Below are 23,665 nucleotides of genomic sequence, written 5' to 3' on the forward strand. Positions count from 1 at the left end.
CCCTAGTGATGAGTCTGTGGTTATTGTCAATATTCTCTGCGTGCAGGAACGGCTGCCACCCGCTGATGAGCCTTTCTGGCCTCTCATCTGCTTTATTACTGACTCCTCTACATCTACATTGATAAAGGCAGATCCTGAACAAACCAATCCATACTGAATACATTGAAAAAGCCGGATCCACATTTTTCTTTTCAGAGTGTGTGCGAATTAGTATGGATCCGGCTTTTTCTATATATTTAGCGTGGATCTGGCTTTTTCTATATATTTAGTATGGATCCGCCTTTTTCTATATATTTAGTATGGATCCGGCTTTTTCTATATATTTAGTATGGATCCAGCTTTTTCTATATATTTAGTGTGGATCTGGCTTTTCTGGGGGTATAATAACTTTTTTCCGGACGGCCAAAAAGCGCCTCCCGGCCATTGCGGGAGAGTAGGCAAGTATATATGCAGGTCCTCCAGATTGAGCCTTCGGGGGGCCTGGGGCATTTAAGACAGGGAGGCCCACTCCTCTGGCCCTCCCCCTCTTGTCAGCACCACCCCCATTTGTCCAGCCCTTAGAAACTGCACGAGGCCGCACTGTGACCCCCTGAATACGACTTTTTAGCTGTCCCCTCTGGGAGCGGGGCAGCCTGGTCGGCGAAGCGTGGGCGCAGCTAAGTGGGTGGTGCGGGCAGTGGGATGCCACGTCTGTGATATTGTGGCCCCATATCTGCGATTACCAGCACTCTGAGCACTGTAAAGCAGGGGCAGAGCCAAGATGATGCAATTCAGTGTGAATCACGTCATATAGGGGTCTATTTACTAAGCAGTGTTAGGAGACAGAGTGAAAAGTGATAAGGTGCCAGCCAATCAGCTCCCAACTGTCATCTCACAGGCTGTGTTTGAAAAATGACAGTTGGGAGCTGATTGGCTGGCACCTTATCACTTTTCACTCTGTCTCCTAACACTGCTTAGTAACTAGACCCCAAGTCACCTAGACCACCAACTTCACTCAGGAATGGGCAGCCACTGGGGAAGGCTTCAGGAGGCGACTACCCTCTAGCCAGGGGTAACCTGCCATGTTTGCATCTCAAATCCCATTATGTTACAGACAATATATAGATAATTTGAGACAAACAGAATATCAATCAGATACTGCTCCCAATAGTCACTCTGATATATAGGGCATCGCTTCACTGATAAAACTACTGACAAAACATGGAAATGATGCAGAATGCACCATGAGTGGCTCTAAATCATCATGAATTCTGTGTAAATAAAATGAGCATTTAGGACATATAATTAATAGACTGTGCAGTTTTCATCTGTTGAGCGGTTATTAGGGCAATGCTGCTATCACACAGTAATACCACTTTTACACCTAAATTCCGGGTCTGACCTGGAGTTGGAACAGGGTTCCAACCCGGAACAGCCACGGAATTTAGCCGGCGCTGAAAATCGTTCATTACTTACATCGTTGTGTGTACGCACCTTTGAGGTGCATACAGACACAATGATTTTTTTGAACAATTATCGATAACGATATCGTTTATCGTTCAGTGGTTGAAAAAATCGCTCACTTTCTGAGTTAAAACGAACGATTATCGTTCATGCGCCTTCACGTTTGTAGTTCAGTCAGACTGACCAACTCAACGATTTTCAGTAAGGGAATATGCAAAATTAATTTGTAGTTCAAAAAAATCGTTCATTACATTTAGTAAATGAACGATTTTAGTAAACTATTTTCGTTCCATTTTCCTTTGAAAAAATGAACGAAAATCGTTTACTAAAATCGTTCATTTACTAAATCGTTGTGTGTGTATGCAGCTTTATGCAGATTGGTTGCTATGGGCAACTTCTCCACTTCTAAAAACTCTCACTTTAGTAAATATACCCCTATCAGTGTGACTCTGGTCACACCCAGGGAGGCAATGATCACTGCTTGTCACCTTGACACCAATTGACTGACTGTGGAGAGAACCAACAAAACACTGGTTCAGCCCCGATTGTCTTGGCCACAAATCCTGCCCCCATTTCCTTGGCCACGGGTTAGTATTTTCACACTGGATGTGCATTAGCCGAGTGGCCGTCAGTCAGAAATCCGTTCAGCCAGCTTCACTTCCCTATGGTTCCAATCTTATTAGGGTAAACAAAGCCCTCTGTTGATCTATTGATTCATTTATCTCACATTTGCACCATTTATTTTTTTCTTTATCGACATATTTATTGTTCTTCTGTTTGTTTTGTTTAGTTTTGGTTTAAATTTATTTGATTAATTATTTCACCATTATATACATTAAAATTAAAATTTTTGTCATTTTATTTTTTATTTCTTTATGTATATATACGTCTGTGTGTATGTATGTATCAGCACTGTGCAAAAGTTTTAGGCAGATGTGGATAAAATGCTGCACAGAAAGAGTCTGTCGGACATTGGACAAGTATGAATTTGTTACCTTTGAATGGCAGAGTTTCCCCCCAGGTTTTTATGTAGGCATAATTATTTGTATACAGTGTTTCTATATTATAGTGAAGCATATTGCAGCTCTGTATGTCCCATGCCTACCTTAGATATGGCTCCGTATCTCGTAGTGCGCATGAAGTGCAGAGAAATTAATAAGTGTCGCTCTCTGTGGTCTGTAACATAGCGTAGAAAGTGGTGGAAGCAAGAATATCACCGTGAGTCTGTCACACAATGGGGTCTATGTATGGAGCCTTGGAGAGAGATAAAGTACCAACCAATCAGCTCCTAACTCTTTTTTCAAACAGAACCTGTAAACTGACAGTTAGGAGCTGATTGGTTGTCACTTTATCTCTCTCCATGTCCCCCATTATGTTTTACCTTCTCCCCTCAGGAAGCCTGGATGGAATTGTGAGAAAAGAATGTTCCGCAAAGGAAAGAAAAGACACAGCAGCAGCAGCTCCCAGAGCAGTGAGATCAGCACCAAGAGTAAGGTTTGTACTCACTATTTCATGTTGGGAAGGTGGCCACACATCGTCAGGTAGGTAGACCCAGAATAGCCTCCATGCCCGCCAGAAGATTGATGGAGCCAGGTGGTAAATCCTGTCTGCCAGTGTATCGCTGTGTTTTGGGCGTCTGTAGAGCTTGCACAGTGACCAATCTGATCTCCCAAATTTCACTTTCTGCATGTGTAGTCAAATTGTCCGCAGGTCTATTCACTGTTCATTCACCTATGGCCCAGGACAGGCAGATCACAGTGCATGGTCAGCCTAACAAATACTATACTGTGCAAATTCCATTCACACGAACTGATTTCTGCCATTTACAAATACACTATATGAGTAGAATAGTCTGGAAAAAGCATTACTCCTTTACACAAGACAGCAGGGGTACCTGAAAGACCCTGGCTTCTGTACGGCCTGTGGGGAATTGGATTTAGAGAGATGTACTTCTTCTGCGCCTTGCACTCACTTCTGATTATACTCATCCTCAGTGGAGTAGTTTATATGGAACAAGCTTTTCTTTCCTCCATTTGTATAGTTATTTTTAAAGCTGCTGTATGCGGGTCTAGATCAGCTTTTAGTGAATATGATAATCAGAACGCTCACAGTAGTACATAGTGTTTCATGAGACAAGTGTGCTGATCTTGGAGCCCAGTATCTGTCTGCTCGTGATTTATGTTAGTGAGGCTGTATGTGATAGGAGCAGTGACATGATGTGAGCAGAGTAATGAAGATAACTGGAATGAAGAGGCTGAGTGGTATATAGTGGAAAGAGCAGAGTCCCCAGCAGCTCATAATATATCTGGAGATGTGGGTTAGTGGGGGCAGTGCTGTGTGTGACAGGAGGAGCGTAGTGATCTCAGGAGGGAAATGGAAGCAATGAGAAGCCATAAACTGAGTATTCTGTAGTGTAAGGATGTGGTCTCCGAGCAGCACAGAGTATATCAGGAGACAAGTGATGTCTTAGTAAGCACATGGCTGCATGTGACGAGTGGAGTGTCTTGATGTGAGGAGGGGAAGCAGTGAGGAAGTCACAGACTGAGTGATCTATAGTGTAAGGAGAAGGTCCCCTAGCAGCGCAGAGTATATCAGCAGGTGAATGGAATGCCAGCAAGGACAGGCCTGCATATTACAGATACATGATGTGAGGAGGTGAATGGAGGAAGCAGGAAGCAACAGACTGAGAGTTATATTGTGGACGGAGCTGGGTCCCCAGCAGCACATAGTATATCAGGAGATGAGTGATGTGCCTGTACAGGGCTGCATATGACAGGTGCAGTGACATGATGTGAGGAGGAGGACGCAGGAAGCCTCAGACTGAGAATTATATAGTGGGAGGAGCAGGGTGCCCAGCAGCACAGAGTATATGAGGAGATGAGTGATGTGCCTGTACAGGGCTGCATATGACAGGTGCAGTGACATGATGTGAGGAGGAGGACGCAGGAAGCCTCAGACTGAGAATTATATAGTGGGAGGAGCAGGGTGCCCAGCAGCACAGAGTATATGAGGAGATGAGTGATGTGCCTGTACAGGGCTGCATATGACAGGTGCAGTGACATGATGTGAGGAGGAGGACGCAGGAATCCTCGGGAGGAGCAGGGTGCCCAGCAGCACAGAGTATATGAGGAGATGAGTGATGTGCCTGTACAAGGCTGCATATGACAGGTGCAGTGACATGATGTGAGGAGGAGGACGCAGGAAGCCTCAGACTGAGAATTATATAGTGGGAGGAGCAGGGTGCCCAGCAGCACAGAGTATATCAGGAAATTAGTGATATGTTAGTAAGGACAGGGCTGCATGTGTCAGGGGCAGTGACATGATGTGAGGAGGGGAATGGAGGCAACAGGAAGCCACAGACTGAGAGTTATATAGTGAAAGGAGCTGGGTCCCCAGCAGCACAGAGTATATCAGGAGATGAGTGATGTGCCTGTACAGGGCTGCATACGACAGGTGCAGTGACTTGATGTGAGGATGAGGACGCAGGAAGCCTCAGACTGAGAATTATATAGAGGAAGGCCCAGGGTATTCCAGGTGCACAGAGTATATCAGGATATAACTGATGTATCAGTGAGGACAGGGCTGCATATGACATGATGTGAGATGGATAATGATGGCAGCTGGAAGCAACAGACTGAGAAATAGGTAGCAGGAGGTGCAGGGTCTCCCAACTGTACAGAGTAGTGATATGAGGCTCCAGTCAAACTAATGAGATAAGATTGTGGTGTGAAGCACAGCTCTATGGGAGCAAATTCATACATCCAACTACTTTCTACATAATCATTTGGCTGAGTGACACTAGTAGGGTGAGTGCTGTATACAGTGTGGTTATATAGGTAACATTGTGCTTTCTTAGTCTGTAGATTCCAGCCTTGGGGGCCTCTCCAGATCCAGCACCGTGGCTAGCCTGGACACTGACTCTGCCAAAAGCTTTGGTAAGTTCATGTCCTTATTGGTAAACAGGGCCCTGCACCTTGTTACAACTTTTGATGTTCTAGACCAGTACTTCTCAAATCCTGTCCTCGGGACACACTAACAGAGCATGTTTTCCAGGTTTCCTCACAGAATCACAAGGGCTATAATTAGAACCACCTGTGGATGTGTCAGTGAGTAATGAATACACCTGAGCTCCAGCAAGGAGATATGGAAAACATGCACTGTTAGTGTGTCCCGAGGACTGTATTTGAGAAGCAGTGTTCTATACAATTCAGTCTAACAGTAACTGATAATCTATTATTCTCTGTGAGATGATGGCACACCCGGGTTGGACTTTCATTTCTTCTACAAATAATGCCAATTTCAGACGTTGCTCAGTCATTATTATGTCACATTATATCATACAGAAACTATGTTTTCATCCGTGTATGCATAATGGCTTGCAACTTCTGCCCTATTCCTTTCTTTAACATATATGTATTTTGTGTGTGTGTGTGTGACTTGTACGTACACACATGCCTCATGTGATCAAACACATGGCTACTAGTGAGGAGGCCATTGCTGTACCTTACCATGTGAACGCTGATAACGTAATAGATTTCACAGTGCTGGTCTCCAATATATTACGTGTACAATTTATGTATGTATATGCTATTTTATCAAAGGCACCAAGACTCCTTAGCGGAAAATGTATATTACAGCACAAGCAGGAGTATAATGTACCAAACTGGAGAGAGGTGTGCTCTGGGGGCTGCTATGAGCCAAGATAAGAAGTGTATAGCAGAACTCAGTACCAGCCATTAGTATAAAATGGATGTACACGGTACCTTAATATGGTTAAAAAACAGAATTCTATATAATAATAGAACTTAGAATGTGTAGATAGAGGACCTCATTCAGAGCCGCTCACATGCTCGCTCTGAATGAGGGCGGCCGCTTCCATTTTCTGAGCCGGCCTCCTGAACGCTCGCTAGGCTGTGGGTTACCACGCACAGCTTAAACGAGCGACCAGGATGATGCCATCGCGACCATCGGGGCTTGCGACGAGACTCTTGAGGTAGGGTCTCGTGTGCCGCAAGTCCCAGAGAGCTTTCGGTTCTAATAGAGCCGGAAGCTCTCCCACTGACATCGCTGGTGATGTCAGTGGGAGAGCTGGGGTGATGTCAGTGGGAGAGCTGGGGTGATGTCAGTGGGGCCGCCCACAGACGGCAGGCGTTCGCTTGGGAACGCCTCCGTTTGTGAAGCCACCCCCCCGCCACGCCTACAAAACGGGTCGAGCTATCGATCAACATCAACAGCCGCCCCTTTTGTAGTGAGCCACGGAGCAAGAGAATTTCTCTCTTGCTCCGGGGCTGGCGCTCGCGCAGTGCGGCCCCTGCGCGTGCACACAGCCATACATCGACCCGCTTGCGAGCACTCAAGTGCTTGCGAGCGGGTCTGAATGAGGTCCAGAGACTCTTGTAAAGGGAAACTGCAGCAGTTTATTGTGAGGAAGCTGAGATACTCAGGGAAACGTGTCAGGCGGCCATTACTGTGATACACACAGATACTTCTGCATCCTATCTCTGCTGTTGGGTTTTGGCACCCAAACTTTGATTCAATTGCTGTTACATCCAGTCGCCTGTACTTACAGCTGGTGATATTACACCACTTCACTTTCTAATTAGAGACTCCAGCCACACAGATCTCTGGAGAACTCTATACTCCTATCCAAGTGCTGCAACTTCCTATTACTAGAGCCTATGTCCTGTTATACAGCATTGTAGCGGATGTGATTAGATTATTGCTGTTTTTTCTTGTGCACAGATATATGTGATCTCTTTATTATACTTAGGAGTTTTTATTAAAACCATTTTCACTTTCTTAAACCGTTACCCATATAACTATATACCTGAGTATATCACCATTGCTATCTTTGTGTAGCTCATGTACACTACATTCTGCTGAATAGATCATTTAATCCAACTGACTTCACACATCTCACACTGTTCCAAACCCTCCTTCTTTTCTAATGTACCAAACTAGCTTCTTTTATGTTAATAGCTGGCAGTATATATATATATATAGTTAGTATTGTATTTGGTTATAGCACAGCATAAATTAGCAACTCTCACTAGGGGCCGTATTCAGTTGGCTGCGTAAAGACCCGGACTGTTCGCCTGTTGTGCTTTCCACCACATTCACCTGTTTGGGAGGCAAATTCGCGGCTTGCGTGTCCCCGCGTTTTGCCCTGTTCAATTGCAGAATAGGTGAATGCAGAACAGGCGGAAAGTACTGAATAGAATAGAACAGTATGTTTTGGGGAAAATAAATGGTCCAGTCAAATTTGGGGTACTTGAAAATGGGTGCTAGCATATTTTTGAGTCTCTAAAGTGCACTTTAAAAAAAAAAAAAAATGTGAAAAATCCACCTGCTGCATGCACCTGCAATCCTAAAACACCTGCCCCATCAATACAGCCCCCCCAAGAAACCTATTTCGCTAGTTTTTATCCTTGTCCCCCCACTTTTTTCATTTTCTCCCCAAAAAGGCCATGTCTTTTTTAGGGCTGTTTTTAGGGGATTTCTTTTTTATTTTTTGGCTGATTTGTCCTTTGGGGGGCGGAAAGGTTGTCCAAAGGGTTCTGAATAAATTTTCCACATTTGCACCCCAAAATAGAGATTTTGCACTTTTTTCCGCCTGCCATTCATTGGAGAAACGTTTCCGCCTCTTACAATGCATTGAGTTTCCGCTTAGGCGAAAACGTCCTGGAATTGAATATGGAGATAAGCCGCTAACAGGCGAAAAGCGACAATAGGTAAAACGATTAAGGCTTTTCGAATCTAATTGAATCCGGCCCTATATAGGAAAAGTGTCTTGCCACAATAAACAGCATGGTTGGTGTAATGGTTAGCATTGCTGCCTCACAGCACTGAGGTGTTGGTTTCTATTCCCACTGCGGCCCTAACTGTGTGGAGTTTGTATGTTCTCCCCTTGCTTGCATGGGTTTCCTTTGGGTACTCTGGTTTCCTCCAATAACCAAAAATATATAAAATAGATTGTTAGCTCCACTGGTGCAGGGACTGATGTGAATGACTGAAATATTCATTGTAAAGCGCTGCAGGATAGGTGTGCACTATATAACTGGTAATAACTACTATAACCCTTTCATGGGACTGAATTCCTCAAACTGGCGTTCTAGGTTCCCTGGTTTACATACAATGTTAAAGATGGATGTCGCACTCATTGCACTCTTGGGGCCTGATTCAGACCCGTTCGCTAGATGTGTGTGCTCGCAAGCGGCCCGATGTTTTGCGTACGCGTCGTTGTGCGTGTGCATGAACTACTCACTGTGATCTCATACCACTCGCTCACCCTGCAAAGACAGCCCAGTGTAATGAGTGAGAGGAGAGGCCGTTTGTGGGTGGTAACAGGGGCAGGACACTAATGACGGGGGGTTGGCGATGCGAACGCAGGCGTGAATGAGTGTTTCAACGCCGTTTCAGAGGCGTGCTTAATTAACAGGCAGCGTCATAGTACACATCACTTGCCTTTTTTTTACACTGTAATGCTCGCAGAGCTTGCGGTAGGGTAAGGTTACCACAAGCACTGCGTTCGGATCCGATGGTCCTCGATGTACAAATGTTTTCATACACTTCCTGGAGATGACGTGTGCCAGTAGGCGTCTGTACATACGCTAAGGGGTGTCTGCATACGTGGGTGTCTGCAAAGTGGGTGTGCTTATGCCTTGGCGAGCGATCGCATCCCATGACGTCAATTTGGAAAATTTGCTTTCGCTTAGTGCGAGCGTACGCATCTAGCGACCGTGTCTGAATCAGGCCCTTGGTCCATTGCCTCATTAATTAAATTACAGTGTGTCATTTCCAGTGGTGCAGGAGAAGGGAGCGCCACCTGTACTGCACAGTACTTACTGCACACACAGACTCCTGGCAGCACACACAGGACTATCACTACCCGCAACACAAAGTTCCACCAGCTCATAGTTCTCATACACACACAACACCTCCTCCTCCTAACCATACTTATAGTAGTGCAGCAGAGGGGCCACTGGGACCAGTTTGACGTCCTCCTATTATCTGTTATCAGAGTGAATGCAGCTCAGTGACATCTAAGTAACAGGTATTCTCATCATCTGTAGGTTACCTTTAATACTGGTACTCTGCCCTAGTATGAACTTATGCTTCTCTGTGCTCCCCAACTGTGGGACCACGGACTACTTGTGTGGTGTCTGGAAGGTTTTATTATCTTACACACAGATGACCACCATCTAAAGACTGACATACACACAGAGGGACATCACCTAAAGGGGCCTATCCATTAGCAGATAATTTGAACGATATATCGTTCAGTCGTTCAATTTATCTGTCATGGATAGGCCCTGAACGATGACAGATGCGCACTCCCGCGGCCGACAAATTGTGTCTTTCGTCTCTCCAACATGTTGGTCAATTATCGCTGACAGATATTGGGCAGCCACGCCCCTGGCACACCCACCAAAGGGGGCGTGCTGTCAATCACCATCGACAGCACGCCCCCTTTGGTGCGAGACCCATAACGACGGCTTGGCCATCGTTATTCGGGTCTCGCGCATGTGCACGACAGAGCCGCCTCCATTGTGCGCATGCGCACTTGGGCAACATCGACCGCGAGCGGGTCTGAATCACGCCCAGTGGGCCATGACCTAACGGCTGCCATACACACAGCGGGCCATGACCTAACGGCTGCCATACACACAGCGGCCCATGACCTAACGGCTGCCATACACACAGCGGCCCATGACCTAACGGCTGCCATACACACAGCGGCCCAGGACCTAACGGCTGCCATACACACAGCGGCCCAGGACCTAACGGCTGCCATACACACAGCGGGCCAGGACCTAACGGCTGCCATACACACAGCGGGCCAGGACCTAACGGCTGCCTTACACACAGTGGGCCAGGACCTAACGGCTGCCCTACACACAGTGGGCCAGGACCTAACGGCTGCCCTACACACAGTGGGGCACCACCTAACGGCTGCCCTACACACAGTGGGCCACCACCTAACGGCTGCCCTACACACAGTGGGCCATCACCTAACGGCTGCCATACACACAGTGGGCCATCACCTAACGGCTGTCATACACACAGTGGGCCATCACCTAACGGCTGTCATACACACAGTGGGCCACTGTCCTACACACACAGTAGGGCACCACCTAATGGTTGTCATACACACAGAGGGTCATCACCTAACAGCTGTCAATAACACACAGCATCACTACCGTACAAGATTAGGGATAGAAGCCATTGCGCCTACCCTACATAAAACTCTGGCTGCTGCAGTCATTACTCGGATGTAGTAAGCCTACAGAAACAAAAACCTCTTTGTGGTCATTTCCTATCTCCGCTTCATGGTGCTACCGTATACTGTGCCCAACACTCCCAAAGCCACAGTGGCCCTAACCACCATTAATGCTGCTAAATTCCTCCCCCTTTACCAGTGTATCGTAGTGTCTGCCACACAGCCCAGAAAACATCCTGTTTCCTACACCCATTCATTGCCAGCACCCAGCAATGAGGAAGGGAGATGAGCACGTTGTGCTGCTAGGGCTGTGACAGAGCAGAGGCGGAGTTCTAGGACTAGGTCAGGTTAATGTTATGGAGCTGAGTTAGGGGTACAGCTGTGGTCTGAATAGAGCAGCTCTGAGGGGCGATGTGCTGATGGCTGCAGCAGTCGGTGAGTGGGGGTTACCTTGTGGTCCAGAGTTTGCATGGGGGAAGTACATTTGTTGTCTGGCCGGATATACTGCAACTCAATTCTAGTGGGTAGGGTTCTGCTGTGGTGCACTTGTCCCACCCCCCCCTATTTTATTTGCATGCAGCAAGAGATGTTACATGCCTGACATGATACATAATAGAAATATAGATCTGTAACACTATAATTAAAGTGCTACAACTTTATTTTGTACATCTCTCATGTAAATAACACATAAACAAAATCTATTTTCTGTCATAGAGATAGATGTATGAAGGACTTACATAACATCAGGTCACCTTATACACACACATTCCGCAGCACATATCCTGACCCACTGCTCCATGCTCCTTCCTCACTATCTACCCCATCTGTGTCGCCCCTGTCTGTCTGCCCTTCCCCTTTAGAATGTAAGCTCTTACGAGCAGGGCCCTTGTCCCTCACGTGCTTCTTCCCCTACTTATAGTATCATTTACTCCTAACTCCCCACAACGGCACCTAACACCTGGTTGCTGACGTCCTGCTGCTTGTGTTATGCAGCTGTGTGTATAAACCATGACCTTGTCCTGCATTGTTTTGTATTACTAGTAACTGTTTTTCTTCTGTGCTCATTTATGTACTGTGTAAGGCGCTGCGGAACCTTTGTGGCACCATATAAATAAAGGATGATAATAATCTGTGCCTTTTGTGATCTCATGGAACAAGCTGACAGGAAGCGACCTTCCTCTTATCGCTGCAGATGTAACCGACAGTGCAACACTGTACAGACTATGCAGCCTGCACACCACAAGCCATCGGCAAATAAGAGATTAAGGGGTAAATTTACTAAGCCTTTAATGGTGATAATGCACAAGCCAATTAGCTCCTAACTGCCATGTCACGGGCTGCGTTTGAAAAATGACAGGAGCTGGTTGGCTGGTACTTTCCATCCAATGCTTAGTAAATAGACCTCTTTGAGACGTAACTAGGAATTAGCGACTATCATCATTTTTGTACATGCCGTGATCCCTTAAATATTTCCTGTCTGCTGCCCACAGGACACGCCGGGGGTAATTCTGAACCGTGCGCTGAGTTTAAGGTGAAATATGTGGGATCCATTGAAAGAGTGAAGGCGGAAGAAAGCAAATCGCTCCAGGTGTCATTGGATCTCATACATTACATTGATAATGCACAGGTAACAGTCACCGTAAGGTGTGGGGCTGGAAATCTCCATAACAATGTGCAGTGAGGATGTGGAAGGTGAAATGTATGGAAGGATTTAACATCAAGCACCATTAATAAATGAGTTACTGTTAAATAACATCACATTTTGTGTAAAGAAAACATTATTTGAACCATTGTGTCAGATGGCTGAGATTTAATAATGGCATTGTTATCTTCTCAGTCCATGGAGAGACACTGATTACTATGGGTATAGAGTTACGTACTTTAATGTTACCAGCAGAAAGTTCAAGCTCCTCCCCCTCTATACTCCATTGGCTGCCTGGGAACTCAGTGTTGTCTAACAAAGCCCCCAAAAGACAGGTCAGAGTGTCCTAACTATGATAGCGATAAATGGATGAACATGAGCAGAAACACAAAGAGCGTGGAGGGAGGAGGGGAGGGTTGGGGACTGCAATGGACTGAAAGAAGGATTTAACATAGGTTCACAAATCCCACTTTCCATATACTGAGGGCGCCCCTATGCTGTCACTATGGGAGGGTATGGCCTCTTTAGATGCAGAAGTATTACTTCTGTAGACTTTTGTGAAGATGTACATGGAGGACCAGGTAGCTTCCCGGTACTTAGCTCAGCAGGAACCCCGTGCAGTGCTGCCCAGGTAGCTCTCTCCCACCTGGTAGAATGTGTCTTCACATTTTCAGGGATGGGCAGAACTTGTCAAGCTAAAGCTGGCATATTCACAAAGTGATCCACCTGGTAGTAGCTGCCCAGCCTCACCACATCGAACCAACAGGTTATCAGTTATCAATCTCTATGTCCATTGGTCCTGGGTCTGATGGACATAGGGTCCGATACAGACTTGTACACAAACCTATGGTTTGCGCACAACTCCAAAGTTAGAAGATCTGCACAGGATCTGTACTTGGCATGTGCATATCTTTTGCGAGCTCGAAGTGCTCAGATGGCGCTGCCTGATAGGCTGCAGCCATTTGTGGGCGGGGAGGGGTCGGGCAGCGTTCCGGAAAACGGGGGCGTCACGCTGCCAGGGTCTGCGTCTTCCGACGCAGATTTCCTAGCATTGGCTATGGTTCAGAGACTGCCATCTGAGTAACCTACGGGTTATTTAGGTGACCCATGGTCTTGCAAGTGATCCGCTGGCTGCATCCTTGGATGCAGCTGCCGATCACACAAGCGTGCAGGAGACGTCTAATTATGCCAGAAACCTCCTGCTGCATTAGCATAGGAAAATGGTATTGATGCTACTGACTGTCCATAGGGCCGGACTGGGCCTGATTCAGTTGTGGCGCTAATTGGGATCGCAGCTGCTGTACAGAAATACGCTGATGCTGTAACCGGCAGCAAATGCATTGAGACTCCCACCGGCGGCTTCACAGGGCCCACCAAGCGCGTACAAATATGCAGTCACCTTTGCATCATTAGATAATTGGCTATCTGATTAGTCTTATGGTCTCTAAGGATTCTGTCTTTGAACCTTATAAATACCCCTGCCTATACCTTCTAATATCCTTCCTATAAACCTCTAAGGATGACGCTAATTTGCGTACGCAGTCATAAAGTAAATAAAGACTCCAGACCTAGAACCTGTGGTTCCAAAGCACAAAGTATTATTCAAGTAAAAGTATAGCAGTTACACGCTATGATCCTCATATAATCTTAGCGCAAAGAGATTATACAGACCCAAGTACAATTATACATACGCAGCGCTCTCGGGTCCAGATGTTAGGCATCAGCAAGAAACCCCTCGTCAGTCCGCATTCAGCACGAAGACTAGGAGCCCAGGGTCGGAACACACATATTTATACCCCCCAGGAATAAACAACACAATAGAGAAGTTTGTTGCTAATACCATTGGTCCTAAAGGAGAGGGCATATGTTACAAGGCATTTAACAGGTTGGTTCAAATAGACACAATCCAGCCTCTAACAACTGGTGGTCTCTGGTTTCCCGCCTCATGCAAATCCTAACAGTTGTTCATATAATGTACATTTTGTTGCTTGAAGTCTCTGCGGTCCATAAGTTGAGAATGCATGTTGCGATCTCTCCATCGATATTACCGGAATACTGTTGAGAGAGTACGCATCAGTACAATACCAAACATGGCTTACTTATCACGTATAAAACCTTAGTTACGAAATAACCTTTATTTCCTAGCAATGATAATAAATGTGCATACTCGAATCTTATACCTTAAAGCTTATGGAACCTTGTATGTGAATATGTAATGTGTGAGTATGTGGGGTTTGATGTAAAGACGCTAGTTATCTTGGGGCAGATGCGTGTGCATGGAGCTAATATTCAGCGTTTTCATACAGGGTCTTATGCATTCGCTAATATACGACTAATTAACAGCGCAATTGTGCGTATTAATGTGTGTATGAGAAATGGTGCACTTAAATCTCACTTAAACTCACAGTGATTACGCAATTATAGCATGAGCCTCTACAGGCACGTGAATTCATTAGAGCACAGAGATAACGCTGATCTGAAGTCTTAGAGAATCTGTGTGGAGGGAGACCACCATAGACCGACATGGGGAGCACTTCTTCACTCTCAGCTATTCCTAGAAGTGAACACCTAGCAGTGTGGAATGCTGAGCATTATAGTTCCATGACTTGCTCATGCCCCAGCAGCCCCCACCCTTTTCAGGCTCCAAAATACTGGTCTTTGTTCTCCCAGGGCCTGTGTAGATGCAAATTAGCACAGCTACAAGACCCAAACCTCAGATAACACTCTTGGCTTTGAAGGTATTTTATTGTAGGAAGCCTGCTAATGTAAGGTGCTACAAACGACCCTCTTGCTGTATTCGAGCAGGGCCACCTGGAGTGAGAGCAGACGTTATGTCCATGAAGCTTGTCTTCACAGGCTAGTTGTCACGTGGTCATTTGCTCTGTTTAGCTAATGCAATCCAATTTCGACATACTATACAGCCATTTCTGAAATATATCCTTTAGGGGAATTATAATAATACACACACTTTATCCAGAGCACCCAAACTACATAAAGTCATGAAATGGGCTTTTGATGAATCGCTGTAACTTATGGCGATGGTCACAGATGCAATCGCATGATGCTAATAGTAATATCGCCACATGTACTAAAGTGTGAGTTTATCTAAAATGGCGCGTAGGCGGCCATTCGCAAAATGGCGTCTTGCGATCTCATTTCCAAGATGGCGTCTTGCGGCCAGTCGCAAGATGGCGTTGCTGCGATCCAATTTTAAACTGATCTTGTCTCAGCCAATTATCCAGCTTCGACAGTCCACCCTTTGATAGCGAACAACATGCTATCGCAATCTGATTTTAAAATATAATTTAGGCTTACATTTATATACTATTTACAGAGGTATTCAATATGGGTGCGATAACATCGTTTTTGCGTTAATATCGGAGCTATGACGTCGTTATTGCAGGTTTTAGTTTTACACTGTATTCAATATGAAAGACTTATCGCAGTTTTGAAAAGTCTTTGATAAAAAACGGATATAACTTTTCACCATTGAATAGGTGTCGAAAAAAAGTGCAGAATTGGGGTTTAGGGGTGCAGACTTAAAAAAAATAGCCTGCACCCCTGGGACTGACATTTGAAAAAGAACTGTGTCAAAAAAAATATATAGGGACACCCCAAAAAATTAATTTTAAAATTGGGGTGAAAAAAAAAAGTGGTAAAAAATTGTTTAACAATAGGGAAATAGGTTCAGGGCTATTCTGCAAGGATGCAGCAGGTGTTTTGAAGAATAGAATTATAGCGGCAGGTGCACAAATGCAGAATTTTTAAAAACTTACTTTAGGGACATCAAAATATGCTAGTACCCATTTTCATGTACCCCAAATTTGATGGGACCACTTAAAAAAACAAGAAAAAAAACCTAAGTGCTCTTCTGCAACACTTCTTCAATGTCGGGAAAAAAACACCTGCTGCGGCTATTTAAATCCCCGACTTTCAATTAAAGGCTAAAACGGGGGTACCCATAGTGTTCCCCCATGTTTTTACAACTTTAGGGGGGTCTTACAATTATTTTAAGGAAAAATTCGTAACTTTACGCAAATCCAACTTCGGAGTTTCCCGTTTTCGTTAATTTTATATTGAATACGGGGATAAGCGGGAGCGCGCCCGATACTTTAACGCAGGTAAAAACTCCGATATGAAACGTTAACTTCGACAGTGAAGTTAACGTTTCATATTGAATACCCCTCTTAGTATTATTATGGGATGGCACAAGGTGGTTCTTAATCCATCAATAATGTGTCTCTGAGTGGGGACATAAAACTACTATTATACGCACACCGCGGATCTTGGAAGATCATGTGAAAGGTGTGGGGATACACCAGTCCTATAAAGGCAGTCTTGAAGGGGAAATTTGAGACTTTACATTATCTGAGCTGTTTTAAAATAACATTTCAATAATACATTCTATGCATGTCTAAATATAATACATTAAATGATGGTATTTTCTAGTTCAGGGTTGTAATGCAGTTCTGTATTTACCTCAGTATTCATACTGACCATCATCATGATTTCATTCTTTCGTTTTACTCTATTTTTACATTTTCCACACTTCAACACAATAGGAACACACCGGACACATATGCCAATTATTATGATGACAATCAGTATAAGGATTAAGAATTTGCCGATGCTGGTGATCACTTCCTGGACCCATTCCCCTAGACCTGAGAACCATTTCACTGGGTTCAGCCATGAAACCCATCCTTCTATCTTCTCCCCTACTTCAGCCACTAAAGCATTATGGTTCTTACGAAATTCCCATTTTAGCTGCAGAATTTCATCCATCTTCCGGTCTATCACTTCCTTAGGGTCGCTGGTATCATTGGTGACATAGGTGCAACATTTTACTCCATATTGGGTGGCCAACGTTACGCAATACCCTCCAGTAACAGCAGTTAAATAATTTAACACTAGCCTGTGTTGCACCAGTTCTTTCTTGTACGCTTGCAATTCTCTCCCTGTATACCTGAATGTGTCATCGTACATCTCGGTGATATTATCTATCAATTTAGCAAGTTCCTGAATATATCTAAAGTTTAATGCACTTCGAGCGATCCTGGTGGGATCCAATGCGACTAAAACTTGAAAGCCAGTTGTCTCACTAATTAACTGAGTGGCTTTGTGCACGTCAGCAGGTATCATATTTCGTTTGCCTCTGTGTTCATATTGTGTGTGAAGATATGGTGATAGTGTGTTTTTATGTATACCAAGCATTTCAACATGTGTGAGGGTCATAACCTCTGGGACTACTCTTCCCAGGTAACACAAAACTCGGGGAGAACCACTTATACGTTTTTCTTCCACATATAAAATATACATTATCAGGGAGAACATAAGGAATGGTATGCATCATTATCATTAAGCATATTTCCCTTGCAAACAATTCTATTTCTGGGTCTTCCATCTGGTACATGCAAGTTTCTGGCTGTATTATTTTAGCACAATAACCATCTGGCACCTTACCAATAATTTCTTTGGTGGAACTCAATGCATACCGATAGCTAAAATGTCTCCCACTAGATTTAATTGAGCGTAACAGATCATGGTTTATGGACTCATTATCAGCTCTTTCTGAGAAGGTCATCGTCTGATTATTCCCTGTCACTTCCCAACTCCCGGGTTTATTGGGGTTGGTTATGTTTAAATACAAAAGTGATCTATCTACTTGGAATTGATAGAGTTTGAAATGAGGTGGTTTGGATGAGAGGAATTTTCCCTTTCTGTAATTCTAAAATTTCCGTGATATTCAGCGGAAATTGCACCAACCCTACATTATGCTGTCCCTGTGGCACATGTGAACACACCCAGCAATCAGTTTGATTTAACACTTTGCCTACCATGCTATGATAATCCTCTAAAGGATACCCACCCCAGTACGGGTTATATTTAGGCTGGCACCGTTGGATACAATTCTCATCAACTAGGGACCCACAAAACTCACAAATACAGGAATCTTCAGACGATAAACTTTCACACCGTCCCCGAGTATCCGGAATAACAGCTCTCTTAACAATAACAGTACTAAAATTGGTCAGACACTCCCCTTATTGGCATAGCACTCCTCCTGACTCCACTCCATCAGCACTGCCATCAGCTCCCATCTCCTCTATCGGTCCTCCATCACAAAAACTGGGTATCCCCAAACAGATCATCACGACAGAAACTCTGGAAGAAAGAACTAGGATGACCACAGCAGACCACTCCATTGCTGGGAGCACTGATCTACACATTTCTTTAGCTCAGGTATCTCACTGTCACCTTTTTAATCCTTCCGGCACAAGCTCGCAATTGACAGGTCCACGTTATCGGCCTCGTCTCCGCCTTGTATCTCCACCGGTTGGTTAACCTCCCTATAGTGAGTGGAATGGACCCACGTATCTTCCCCGGCCACCCTTTGAGGATGTGGTACTTTGTCAACAATCGTCAGATACGGACCTTTCCACCAATCAGTCAAACGACCTGAGCTAAAAAGATTCTAATCACAACAAATTCCCCAGGTTTGACATCATGACAGTTTGCATTAGACATGTTAGTTAATAACACTTTCAATTTCTGTTATTCTTAGTCATCTTCGTATCTCAAAGGGGGGACAGATAAAAGAAATGACAGTCTGGAACGATCTTGGTTTTATTACCCATCACCTTACACATGTTCTGGGAAACGTCACCTGTAAAATGAGTCCCCCTATCACTTTAAATAATTCTAGGGATATAATATCTGCATACAGGTTCCTGCAATTAAATCTTGTTATTAATAGCTACTGCTCTAAATAATGCCTGGACCCCTGGGTTAGATAGTATTCCGAGTATTTGACCTTAGCCTGGCATGGCTGCCGTTTATCCTTAGCAACCTTGTGTCCTGTGCGTGAGAGATAAAGCACAACAGTTAAATATAATTTAAACATGACCTAAATACAACAATAAATCATTTTACATTAGAACAGATCCATTGGCAGGTTGAAAAGATTGTAAACAGTCATATAAGGCCTGGGAGAAGATAGTGGGGTTGCCTATGTTCACTTTGCAGTACTTACTTATGTGTCCCACTTGGTGACAGTTAAAACATCTTTTTGAACGGGGTGGATGAAAGGATTGTTGTGGGAGTTGAGCAAGAGGGAAAGATGGTGGGTATGGGTAGGAATATGGAGGATAAGGGTATGGTGGGAGGTATGAAATTTGTGGGTACCATGGGACCTGTGGTTGTGTATGATATGTGGGGTAAGGATGTGTTTGCTGTGGTGTGGGATTGGTGAGGACGTGTAACTGTTCAGGTGCAAGTGTGTGTATAGTGCAGGTGTGTCTACTGGCTGTGATGTTACAGTCATTCCTTCCAGAGCTTGGATACTGACAGCCATTAGTTTTTTGCTCTGGGTCTCTCTCTTCTTTGAGATGTTTTTATCATGTTCTATGGCAGATTCTACGAGGGTATCTACTGTGACTCCCCTCCAGCCAGGCTGTGAGGTCTGAACCCGGGTAATATTATCTTGGTTTACTTGGTCTATTAAGGGAACGTCACCATCCAATACACAATCCGGGATAAATTTTGTCACGTCGGTATTGCGTGGTAGACAGGCCCTTAACACCACACGCCAATCTTTATTAGTTGGCTCATGTGAACTACCCAAATTCCTCAAAAATCTCTGACATTTGGCTAGTTCCTTTTTGTGATCGGGGAAATCATTTATGATGGAATTTAGTTCTGCTCTTGTCCAAGGACAATGCATTACTACTTCCCTCGTGGGCACTACACCGTTCGCATCTACATTTCCATTTGGAACAGTTATTGTCCGAATGGGATGCAGACCGGTAGCGCTGCTACCTTTGGCCTTGTTACCTGGCTGGGGGTTTAATGTGTTGCTGCTACGTTTGGTATTAACAACTTCCTCTACGGGTGCAGAGGGTGTTAGCACTTCCCTTACTGTTACTGATGGAGATGACGGCACCACTCGTGATTGTTGTGATGCAGCATCTATCATCTGTACAGCATGGGAAATGGCAGACATTACCATAGGCTCGTCATCCACATCATGAGCATTTTCTTTACAGTTGCTTAAGAGAGGGTACAAATTGCTTGTTACATTTTTATGGGTATTTTTGATAACTGTACTTGCACCTCCATCCACATAAGGTGGGGGTGGTGCGCGTGAACTGCTGGCAATACCTTCCGCAACGCTACTTTTCTGCACGTGCGTGCCATTTTGCGGCTCGCCCGCACTGCAAATCAGCGTCGCGGATGTATTCTCTAGCAATGCGCTGGCAATGCTAGTTTGCGACGCTTGCGCATTTTTAACCAACGCATCCCCTTCATGCTGCCACATCTTTATACATTCATAATATTTGACATTTTTCTCTCGGGAGCGCATCAGACTGATGTGATCCCGGACATTATCTAATACATCCTTATCAAAACTACCAATTCAGGGAAACGGTCTAACACTCTTCATCGTCATTTTAAACCATACATCACAATACCTTATTGCATAAGTACCGTACTTAGTATGCATAATACGACAGGCCGATCCAAATGGCGCTTCCATTAGCAGCACATCATTGTCTAACATCTCTATTGTTTGCGTGGCTCCCATTCTGAGACAATTCCTATGTTTTTCAATAAAGATTTAAACTGGTGAAAGACAGTCAAGATACTTTCACTTACCTGTGGACGATTTAAACGGCAGCGCCCACACACCTGTGAAGATTTGAAGAAGGCTACTCCACACACCCGGATAAGATTTAAGAAGGCAACTTCCACACCTATGGAAGTTTAAGTCGGCTACTTCCACGCACCTCTCTACAACAAAGACATGTACACCTGCTACTGTGTATAGAACGGTAAGCTGCTTAACCGAGCGGCTAGCACTTAGCCCTTAAAGGTCATACGGTAGGGAACAAGTTACCCCTACCAACAAATACTCACTGTTACACACTTTTTTCCTGCGCAGAAAAATACATGTTAACCCAGATATTGACAACAATTGAAAAGAATGTAAACCTCAACGGTTTTGTTTAAATACGTGGCAGCACGACCGGAAGTACGTATACGCTATTGTGCGACCAGTCGCATACACAATAATGCGACTACCACACAACCGTATGACAACCTTTAGCTGCGTACACAAAAGTGCGTCTTTACTGTGCGCAAAACTGCGACTCAACCACGTGTTCAATACTGCGGCACCCCTTTCAATGTTAGGTTCTATCAACAAAGGAAATCAAACTTTTTCCTCTCTTGTCCCTGGATTCTAGTCAGCGTGCCTGGCTCACACGAAAACGGGTAGCGATCTCTCAGCACCGAGCGGTTGCAGGTAAACCCTGCATGTGGCCACTCCACCCTTTGGTGAGAAATCGATAACCGTAAGTGCCGTGTGAGTGGGTAAGTGACTTCACTATGAGCCCCCAACTAAAGATTCTGTCTTTGAACCTTATAAATACCCCTGCCTATACCATCTAATATCCTTCCTCTAAACCTCTAAGGATGACGCTAATTTGCGTACGCAGTCATACAGTAAATAAAGACTCCAGACCTAGAACCTGTGGTTCCAAAGCACAAAGTATTATTCAAGTAAAAGTATAGCAGTTACACGCTATGATCCTCATATGATCTTAGCGCAAAGAGATTATACAGACCCAAGTACAATTATACATATGCAGCGCTCTCTGGTCCAGATGTAGGCATCAGCAAGAAACCCCTCGTCAATCAGCATTCAGCACGAAGACTAAGAACTCAGGGTCAGAGCACACGTATTTATACCCCCCAGAAATAACAACACAATAGAGAAGTTTGTTGCTAATACCATTGGTCCTAAAGGAGAGGGCATATGTTACAAGGCATTTAACAGGTTGGTTCAAATAGACACAATCCAGCCTCTAACAACTGGTGGTCTCTGGTTTCCCGTCTCATGCAAATCCTAACAGTTGTTCATATAATGTACATTTTGTTGCTTGAAGTCTCTGCGGTCCATAAGTTGAGAATGCATGTTGCGATCTCTCCATCGATATTACCGGAATACTGTTGAGAGAGTACGCATCAGTACAATACCAAACATGGCTTACTTATCACGTATAAAACCTTAGTTACGAAATAACCTTTATTTCCTAGCAATGATAATAAATGTGCATACTCGAATCTTATACCTTAAAGCTTATGGAACCTTGTATGTGAATATGTAATGTGTGAGTATGTGGGGTTTGATGTAAAGACGCTAGTTAACTTGGGGCAGATGCGTGTGCATGGAGCTAATATTCAGCGTTTTCATACAGGGTCTTATGCATTTGCTAATATGCGACTAGTTAACAGCGCAATTGTGCGTATTAATGTGTGTATGAGAAATGGTGCACTTAAATCTCACTTAAACTCACGGTGATTACGCAATTATAGCATGTGCCTCTACAGGCACATGAATTCATTAGAGCACAGAGATAACGCTGATCTGAAGTCTTAGAGAATCTGTGTGGAGGGAGACCACCATAGACCGACATGGGGAGCACTTCTTCACTCTCAGCTATCCCTAGAAGTGAACACCTAGCAGTGTGGAATGCTGAGCATTATAGTTCCATGACTTGCTCATGCCCCAGCAGCCCCCACCCTTTTCAGGCTCCAAAATACTGGTCTTTGTTCTCCCAGGGCCTGTGTAGATGCAAATTAGCACAGCTACAAGACCCAAACCTCAGATAACACTCTTGGCTTTGAAGGTATTTTATTGTAGGAAGCCTGCTAATGTAAGGTGCTACAAACGACCCTCTTGCTGTATTCGAGCAGGACCACCTGGAGTGAGAGCAGACGTTCTGTCCATGAAGCTTGTCTACACAGGGTAGTTGTCACGTGGCCATTTGCTCTGTTTAGCTAATGCAATCCAATTTCGACATACTGTACAGCCATTTCTGAAATATATCCTTTAGGGGAATTATAATAATACACACACTTTATCCAGAGCACCCAAACTACGTAAAGTCATGAAATGGGCTTTTGATGAATCGCTGTAACTTATGGCGATGGTCACAGATGCAATCGCATGATGCTAATAGTAATATCGCCACATGTACTAAAGTGTGAGTTTATCTAAAATGGCGCTTAGGCGGTCATTCGCAAAATGGCGTCTTGCGATCTCATTTCCAAGATGGCGTCTTGCGACCAGTCGCAAGATTGCGTCGCTGCGATCCAATTTTAAACTGATCTTGTCTCAGCCAATTATCCAGCTTCGACATCTCGCAGAATGGGTGCCTAAACTGAAACGTCAGAACCACTATATCTACATACAGGATCGCAGGTGCAGGCTACAACACCCCCCAAAAAAATGTCCGGGACACACATGCGTTTTTTGCGCCACTCCCTGTTATCTCCCCCATACGATCCCTGACCGT

The 23,665-nt window shown here is 44.6% G+C and overlaps 1 protein-coding gene across 1 annotated transcript in view; it reads left to right on the forward strand.

Annotated features, from left to right (window-relative positions):
• ITGB1BP1 (integrin subunit beta 1 binding protein 1) overlaps window positions 1-23,665 on the forward strand; it is a 29,720-nt gene that overhangs the window by 274 nt on the left and 5,781 nt on the right. The window contains exons 2-4 of the mRNA XM_088476012.1: window positions 2,838-2,937; window positions 5,300-5,378; window positions 12,154-12,290. Coding sequence (XP_088332138.1) covers window positions 2,866-2,937; window positions 5,300-5,378; window positions 12,154-12,290 — 288 coding nt within the window. The 5' untranslated portion in view covers window positions 2,838-2,865. The remainder of the gene's footprint in view (window positions 1-2,837; window positions 2,938-5,299; window positions 5,379-12,153; window positions 12,291-23,665) is intronic.

Source organism: Taudactylus pleione, unplaced genomic scaffold (genome assembly GCF_031769625.1).
Source record: "Taudactylus pleione unplaced genomic scaffold, aTauple2 ptg000180l, whole genome shotgun sequence".
NCBI lineage: Eukaryota > Metazoa > Chordata > Amphibia > Anura > Myobatrachidae > Taudactylus > Taudactylus pleione.